At 40.3% G+C, this 9383-nt stretch overlaps 1 protein-coding gene across 1 annotated transcript; it reads right to left on the bottom strand.

The window, feature by feature from the left end:
- Positions 1-1167: 1167 nt before the first annotated feature.
- On the bottom strand, positions 1168-1893 carry LOC125118138 (spermatid nuclear transition protein 4). Its single transcript, XM_047764268.1, has 2 exons — positions 1780-1893; positions 1168-1571 (listed from the first exon to the last, which is right to left on the bottom strand). The coding sequence occupies exons 1-2, from the start codon at positions 1891-1893 to the stop codon at positions 1266-1268; spliced, it is 420 nt and encodes a 139-aa protein (XP_047620224.1). The 3' UTR covers positions 1168-1265.
- Positions 1894-9383: the final 7490 nt, after the last annotated feature.

Below are 9383 nucleotides of genomic sequence, written 5' to 3' on the forward strand. Positions count from 1 at the left end.
GATGTCCATCAACAGATGATTGGATTCGGAAGAGGTGGTATATATACACAATGGAATACTACTCAGCCATTAGCAAAATGACATAATGCCATTTGCAGCAACATGGATGGAACTAGAGAATCTCATCTTGAGTGAAATGTGTCAGAAAGACAAAGATAAATACCATATGATATCACTTATAAATGGAATCTAATATCCAGCAGAAATGAACATCTCCTCAGAAAAGAAAATCATGGACTTGGAGAATAGACTTGTGGCTGCCTGATGGGAGAGGGAGGGAGTGGGAGGGATTGGGAGCTTGGGGTTATCAGATACAACTTAGAATAGATTTACAAGGAGATCCTGCTGAGTAGCATTGAGAACTATGTCTAGATACTCATATTGCAACAGAACAAAGGGTGGGGAAAGAAATGTATACATGTAAGGATAACTTGATCCCTTTGCTGTACAGTGGGAAAAAATAAATTAAAAAAAAGGAAAGAAACTCTCTTTGTACATTTACCTATAATAAAAGTATTCATTAAAAAAAATTCTCTGGGCAGTGATCCTGTTCCTCACCTGCATCAGGTTTAGACCCCTCCCACTACCCCAAACTTGGGAGGCCACTGCTCCCCTCTCCCAGTTTCTTGGCAAGAAAGTAGCCTAATCACTATTGGGTTTATTCCCTCCAAACATTATTTTAGTCCTTGGGAATGCTACTGGTGACTTTTAGTAGGGTGAGTGTCTTGTGCCTTCTGAGCACCTTTAGGTGACATCACACAGTAGGGGGTGTAACAAACCCCACTGTGAGGTAGTTGGCCAGAAGGAGATTCCTCTGCCTGCCTTGTTCAGGAGGAATAACAGTCAATGTTCACAGATCAAGCCCTCTTCCCACCTGGGTTCTGGCAATCTAGACTCTAATGTCATCCCCCACCCCAAACAAACCATTTCATTCCTTGCCCCTGAGATAAAAGTGTTGAGAGAAATTTATCTTCAGTGCCTAGTCCTGACCCAGGCCTGACCCCTATTGGTCTAGCTAACTGTGGACCTGAGGGTCTGGTCCCCAACCACCCAGGACCCTGTATCCTCCCCCTTCTCATGTACCTGCCTCTTGTATTCCTTCCCTCCCTCCCCCATCATCAGAAAATTCACAGAGACACACAAATATCACCTTGTCACAACGTGACTTTTATTTTCATCATAGCCATTGGTTTACTGTGTTGGTGTGAGAGTCATGTCTTCTTGATTGGCCACTTCTCAGAAACAAGGCCTCTGGAGACCCAGTTCTAATATCTGCGGCCTCTTCTAGTCACACCTTGGCTGCACCACTTACATGAAGTGGTGGGTTTCTCCATGATCTCTTGCTCTGGGACTGGTTGCCCTCGTCTTTTATTTTGATTCTGCCTCTTTTTTTGATTCTGCCTCTTATTTTGATTTTTTTTCTTGTTTTGACCAGATTTCTTAAGTACATAATAAGAGACAAAGTGTTTTCTTGCCTTTTTAGCCTTTTTTGGCTGACCGGCAGATGTTTGAATTTTTCTTCTCAAATTCCTCTGAAGGGCTCTTTTAATCTTCATAGTTGTCTTTGGTGCCTGGAAAGATAAGAGAGGGCAGAATGGTATAAGTTTGGGGAAAGAGGATAGGGTATTAGTTTGGGGAATGGGAAGGGGTGGGGGGTGGGGGCTTCATGAAAAAGGGATGTGGGCTGATGAGGAATTTTGTGTCAGGAGAAGACAGGGTAAAGGGCTTGGATGGCAAAATCAGTGGAAACGGGGAAGAGCTTGGTTAGAGTCATCTCACCTTAACACCACCTCTAAACCTTGGTTTAGAGAGAGTCTTCTTCCTTTTGATCCTTCGAGTGGATTGTGTTACAGCTGTTCTTGGCTCTCGTGGTTTTCTGCTTACCTTAGACATGATGATACCAAGAACCGGCCAAACCCAGAAACTCTGCCTCTCACCTCCCTATTTATACCCTCCCAGGACAATGAGGAGCCACACCCTTCAGTCTGATTGGTCAGCTAGGCACTAACCTAGCCAATGGTGACTTGCGAGGCCTAAGACATCACAATGCACCACTTTGGCCATCAACCTGGGGCAGTGGTTGCTGGGGAGACTATAATATGGCTGTCACACCAAAGTACCTCTCCTAATACCTCTGTGGGGATGGTTATGGGAGGTCAAAGTCTCTGGTTGGACAAAAAGAGCTTTTTGAGTACCCTCTCGACAGCATTCCCAAACTGACCTGTTGACTTTCCCCATTGCACCATGTTCAATTTGAGAGGCTAATATAGCAGGGAGAGATATTTTCTCCAAGTCATACCCCATGGCCACCCCTATTCCATGGTTCATTCTCTCACCCTTTTCCATTACCTAGTATTTTTTATATCTTGCTCTCTAAGATAATGTGACTCTATTTAAGTCTTGGTGGAGATATGGATCATCCAACTTTTCTCTTATTAGAATAAAATTTAAAAGATGATTTCATGTTGACAAAGATGCAGAGCAACTGGAAACCATATACAATGGCACAATCAATATAAAATGGAACAATCACTTTGGAAATCTGGTAGTTTATTTAAATGTTGAATGAACCTTCATAGCATCCAGCCATTGTTTACTTAGGTGTTATTCAAGGGCAATGAAAACATCTATACAAAGACTTATAGGAATATTCATTATAGCTTTATTTGTAATAACCACACAACTGGAAACAGTGCAGATATCCATCAGTAGGTGTGTGAAGGAGCAAGGTATATCCATATAATGGAATGCTACACAGTAATACAAAGTAATGAAATCTGGTACCAGCCACAACATTGATGAATCTCAAAAAAACATTACAGTGAGTTAAGCCAGATTTTTAAAAAAAGTACATAATGTAAGATTCCATTTGTCTAAAACTTTAAAATGTAAACTAATCTATAAGGACAGAGAGCAGATCATCAGCTCCCCTGGGGGTAGGAGACAAAAGGGAGTAAGGGGGTTAATTATATCAATCATAGCTCAATAGAATTGTTGAAACATCAATAAGCAAGCAAGCAACAACACAGCACTGGAAGAGATAAAGGGGGTGAAGATTAGGCTAATGCCACTGGCTTTCATTTTCACATATGCAGAGACTTACAGAGATGCTGCCATCCAGAGTCAGGCATGTGGAGGAAATCAGCCTACCTTATACATCTTCAGCCTCAAGGCAGATTAAGTGGCTGGGGAATGTGGAGGGTGCAACAACAGGAAAACATGCATTGCAGGATCCTATGAGTCTGCTTGCTACCAGAAAAGCAGCAAAGTGGATTGTGCTTCTCATCTGCTTCCACACCTCACACTAATGTATCTTACCATGGAATCTAAGCTTATATGGATCTCACCTGGCAAGACAATCTGGGCCATACATCCCAAGTTTTCATTCCCTGCAATAGAGGTAAAGATATAGAGGGGGATGTAAAAGGGTACTGAAGATCAGGTCCAGCATAGGATTGGGATGGGGGCTGATGAAATTTATAGGGGTCTGTGTCAGAAGCAAGTTTTTAAAGAGCTGCTTGGGCAAAGCAGGGGAAAAAGTGCAACACTTCTTCGGCACTTATATGTTTAACTTTGGATAGCCGAAGTCATCTGCATATAGATGACCATATAATTTATCATACAAGCTGGGATACTTTTTCAAAGGGAAAGTAGGGGTATTAATAATCATGCCTGGATAAACAAGGGTAAACTGGGATTGCTCTGGGCAAACAAGGACAGGTAGTCATGTTATCTGAATGGGAAAAGCCCTCTGGATCAATTATTTGATGTCATAAGTAGGACTCAGCCTTCTCCAAGCCACCATCTGGCAGATGGTCATAAAATGTCTCTAGGGTTTTCTGGAAATCCTCTAATTGCAGTCAGGCTTGGACACAATTATTTCACCTAAATTATTGAGTTGAAAGAACACTAGTTTGAAATACTTTACCTCTCATTTGCCCTTAATTCACATGCCATTATTTGGACTACATCTGGTCAGAGAGAGTCCTGAGGTCTTTGTGATGAGACCTAAGAGGCCACTGCCGTGAGGAAATATAAGACGAGCTGATGTGAATTTGCCAAATACTTTGAGGCAACAAACTATAGAGTTAACCAGAGAAGAGAAATTGATCTTGAGGTTCTGGGACAAATTTAGAGATGGTCCTCAGGCAACAGATCAATCTTCGATTTTATTTATTTATTTATTTTTTTGGTCTTTTTAGGGCCGCACCCATGGCATATGGAGGTTCCCAGGCTAGGGATTGAATTGGAGCTACAGCTGCCGGCCTACGCCACAGCCACAGCCACACCAGATCCAAGCCACATCTGTGACCTACACCACAGCGCATGGCACGCCAGATCCTTAACCCACTGAGCAAGGCCAGAGATGGAACCCATGTCCTCAGGGATACTAGTCGGATTCATTACCTCTGAACCACAATGGGAACTCCAAATCTTCTATTTTTTTAAGCAATCTGCTCACGTCATGAGTGATTTCTCTTTACAGCACTATAATGCTGGTAGTATTAACTCAGTTTCATTAAGTGAAAGAAATGACAACTAGAGAGTTTTAAAGCATCTTGTTTAGGTCCACACAGCTAGTGGTGGTGAGTCAGGAATTGAGCATAACTCTTTGGACTCTAAGTTTAGTGTTTGTTCCACTAAGGCCATGCTTTCCTTAGTGTAGTTAGTACCAATAATTTCTTTCATTTCTCATGATATAGAGACAAATCTGGTTATGGACCTTTTGGAAGATTCATGAAACTGAATCTGTAGCTGGATCTATAATGTTTTAAATGTTCTCTTACAAAGTCATGAAAGTGGACCCCGGAACCTCATGGCCTATTATGTTTTAAGTGGTGCTTCTCAGGCTTTCTTGTGCTTAAAAATCACATGGGGATCTTGAGAAAATGCAGTTAGGATTCTGGAAGCCTGGGGTAGGGCCTGAGATTTTTGCATTTCTAGCAAGCTCCCAAGTAATACCCATACTTCTGGTCCATGCACCACTCTTTGAGTAACAAGGTTATAGAATGTGAATTGATCTAGGTCATTTTTGAACCCCATTTCAAGAAGTTTTAATTATGCCAGTGACAGGAAAAATTGTTTGTGACCCTGTTTTGTTTTGCCTCTTATATAGACCCACTGGTATTAGAACAAATCTCCAGTATAACTGTTGTTTTTTTTTTTTTTTGGTCTTTTTTTTTTTGCCATTTCTTGGGCCGGTCCCACGGCATACAGAGGTTCCCAGGCTAGGGGTCCAATAGGAGCTGTAGCCACCAACCTACACCACAGCCACAGCAACGAGGGATCCGAGCCGTGTTTGCAACCTACACCACAGCTCACAGCAATGCCAGATCCTTAACCCACTGAGCAAGGCCAGGAACCGAACCCGCAACCTCATGATTCCTAGTCGGATTCGTTAACCACTGCACCACGATGGGAACGCCTGTTTTTTTTTTTCTTTTTCTTTTTTTTTTTTTTTAATGTGTCTGAAAATTGGCTGTATATTGTTCTTGGATCATATTACTTCTAGGTTCTAGGTGGGTTTTAACAAAGTACAGTGTTGAGTATATTGCTTTTCAACAGATGTACCTTTTCATTTTTCTCATATTAATTCTTATATCAAGGACTATGTTCTATTTTCTCTCTTATACTGTCCAATATTAGCACTTATTTGAATGACAGAGCTGACCACTATGTTCTCTGAATAACCACAGTCAACATCAATATTAAAGAAGGAGATCTATCTACACATTCGGATCACTGCAATTATCCAAGAGAGAATCACACCGAATCTATTCAGTTGAGAGGATAGCTGAATCATTTCTTGAGTAACTCTCAGATATAATACACTTTCAGTGAGGCTTTCTTCCTTTTTGAGATAACATTATTTACAACTGAATTTTGAAAAAAATTATAAAAGTAAACTGGAGAGTATTCTGTCCTTTGATTTATTTACGAGTGACTGAAGTCTCTCTTGAATGATTCAACATACAGAATTTAATTCTTTAAGGACAATCTCTGGAGAATATAACCAAGAAAAAGATAGCGATCTTAAATCAGAGGTGAAAACAAGTGGTATTTTGGAGAGTGTAGAAAAAACTTAAGGATTTGGAGAAATGAATTTTGTTTGGAGAGAAAAAAAGGGACAGAATGAATCTATAATTACCAGAAATCCTCTTCCTTCTCTTCTTCCAGTGATAAAAAGAGCAGTAACACCAAAATTCAATCTCAGGGCAAGCAGTAGCTAGAGGACACCATCTGACTTCACATTATACCAGCTAGTCCCTCCTGCTTTTTGTTTCTTCTCTACCATGAATTACTTCATGGCTTTGAAAGGATCTTTAAAATGTCTTGAGTCATTCTGGAAGTCTTTCCAATTGTGGTCTGAACAACCAATCTTAGAATTACTTTTTTTAAACTTTAACCTCTTGGAAACAAAGAGCATTCTAATAAACTGACATTTCTTGTGTCATTTATTTAATCCTCACTCCCTTATAAATATCTTACTACTCAAAAGGCAGTGCTCAGAAATACAGCTGCCCTTGTCTGCAATGACTTTCCCACAGTTCCAATAAATGTCATTGATGCTTTCATTAGGAAAACATTCTTCCTTCTCCCCTGGATTTTTAAATATTTACAGACTGATGACATGAACACATGTGTTCCACTTGGAGAAGATATGTTGGTTCCTCAAAAGCATTTCGAAAAATTAATAGTGTGCAGATTGATCCATGAGATCATAGGGGAATTCTGTTACTTTGAAATTTCAAAGTGTTTTCATCTATATTTCTGATGGATCTTCAATTGTCGGAAGGCTCTTCAGTGGCCGCCTTTTAGCCATGTGTAGTAAAGGACCTGTAAATAGCCACAAGGGGGAGGATAACAGAGAATCTAAAGGAGGTCTTTTATTCAGTCAATCTTTGAGGTTTGTTTGTTCAAATTTTACTATATTATTTGGGGTTTGGGTAACACTCTCCTGTATTTCGGTTGGAGAAAAAAAAATCAATAATGTCAGCCCACTAAATCTTGCAAAATCCTCAGGGAAACAGTCTCAATAGAGAAGGGCTTTCTGGGTTCTTCCTCCCCCTCTCCTACTATTCACTTTTCAGCTACGTTTCTAAAAGCGTCTTTGAAATCACATATCCTTTTGGTCAGTGCTAGAAGAAGAGGGCTTTCTGACTGTGAAGCCAGCTCCTTCTTAGCAACAGATGACACACACGCACCCGGAATAGCTACAAGCTCTGTGCTCTCTGTGTGTCTCTTGTACGATCAGTGACAATTTGCTTAGTTTCCCCTCACCTGCTTCCTAGCTAGTAATTACCCAGAAACAGAATCTTTGTGTAACCCTGACTTACAGCTATTAGAATAGGATGTAATTGTACCCAGTGTAATTGGCTTCAGTGGCAGAGCCCCATTAACCTGGCACAGCCGTTCTTAAAGCAGCCTGTGATCTAGCTCATTAAATTTTATCTTCAGCAATAAGGCAAGCTATGACCTTTGCTGTTCTTGTCTTAATGTATTTATGCGGACATGTCACCTTAGGATATCAAAACACACAGTGTCATCGAAATGCAGAGGTGGGCCAACCTTGTATACTCAGAGTGACTGAAAATCGAGCTCCAAATGTGATGAAGGATGTGACCCATACTTAAGAGAGTCCTGAGAGGTCCAGTGCAGGCAAAACATTCTGCGGGGAGAGTTATCCTCAGGCCCAGGAACCCTCTTTTTCTAACCACACAGACACTTCTTGGCTGTTAGCTGTGTGCCCTGGCATTCCCACAGTGTACTAACTGGAAGGCCAGAGAGTCGGTCTGTTTTCTCAATATAGCCTAGTATGCCCCTTTGACAGTTGCCTGAGAGGTCCCGTGGACAGAACACTGGAATGGCTTCTCATCTCAGGTTGGGTCTGAACCTGCCAAGTAGATACAAGCAAGGTGCTTATCTACCCTGGGCCCATTTTCCCCATTGATAAAGTCAGATTATTAGGTTAGGAGCTGTCTAAGATCTTTTTGAAGCAAAGACTTCAATAAAGCCAAATTGCTGCCATATTTTATTTTTTTCAATATCTGAAGAAAATGAAATTGCATCCCATCAATTCTCCTTTTCGTTTAGAGACAGGACTAATAATGGCTACCTTATCAGATCTATGTATGATAAAGGCAACCCAAGAAAATTTTGTTAAGAAAAAAAAAAAATCTTTGTGTGCTGAGAGCTTTAGAATATGGTAGAACATAAAAAGTCCTTGACCTGAATATTTAAGTTTTATGTGTGTGATGGTTTTCTGTGTCAAGTTGGCTAGCCAAAATACCCAGTTATCCAATCAAATGCTAATCTAGATGTTACTGTAAAGGCATTTTATAGGCGTGGTTAACATCTAACATTTATGTTAGCTAAAGGAGAGTACCCTTGACAGTGTGTGTGGGCCTCACCTAATCAGTTGAAAGGCCTTAAGATCAAAACTGAGATTTCCCTGAGGAAGAGAAAATTCTGCCTTTCTGCCTGTGGTCAGTTTCTCAGCTCCTGCCCAAGAGTTTCCAGCCCCCTATATATTTCTGACTTGTATAACTAGATGCCGGAATTACACATAATCCAGTTCCTTGAGGTGTGTGTGTGTGTACCTACATTTATACATACTGTTATGGGTTGAATTGTGTCCCCAAAAAGATATATTGAAGTTCTAACCTCTAGTCCTAGAATCTTTGAATGTGAAATTTGGAAACAGTGTCTATGATGATGTAATTAAATTAAGATGAGGTCATACTGGATTAGAGTGGGTCCTAAATCCAATGGCCAGTGCCCATATGAGGAGAGGGAGATTTGAACACACAAAAGTGACACAGGGAACAAAGCCAGGGAATACCAAGAATTGTCAGCAACCACTAAAACTAGAAGAACTATGGCGGGGTTCTTCTCGAGAGCCTTTGGAGGGAACACGACCGTGATGACACCTTGATTTTGAACTTCTAGCCTCCAAAAGTGTTAAAGAATAAACTTTTTTTTAAGCCATCCATTTTTTGGTAATTTTTACAACCACCCTAGGAAATGAATACACCTACTTAACTACTAGTTCTGTTTCTTTGGTAGAACTCTGACTATTCTTTGGGTAAAAATGCATTTTTGTAAATGAAGTTATAGGACTTTTTTCTTCAGGCTATCTCCATAACTACTTTTTCACAAATGGAACTACCTTTGAGAAATGTTTGCAAGAAAAAAGTTATGGTCAAATAAATGTGAGAAACATTTGGAAAAAAGTAACTTTGTCTTCTTTTATATTATAGGTCTACTCAGAGCCTTTAATATGATAATATATGTCAAATGTCTTCAAGACAGATCTATAAAATGCAGCATTTTCCAAAATTATATAAGCTTGGAAATTCTGTTCAGGTACATATATTAATATC

This window comes from Phacochoerus africanus, chromosome X (genome assembly GCF_016906955.1).
Source record: "Phacochoerus africanus isolate WHEZ1 chromosome X, ROS_Pafr_v1, whole genome shotgun sequence".
Lineage (NCBI taxonomy): Eukaryota > Metazoa > Chordata > Mammalia > Artiodactyla > Suidae > Phacochoerus > Phacochoerus africanus.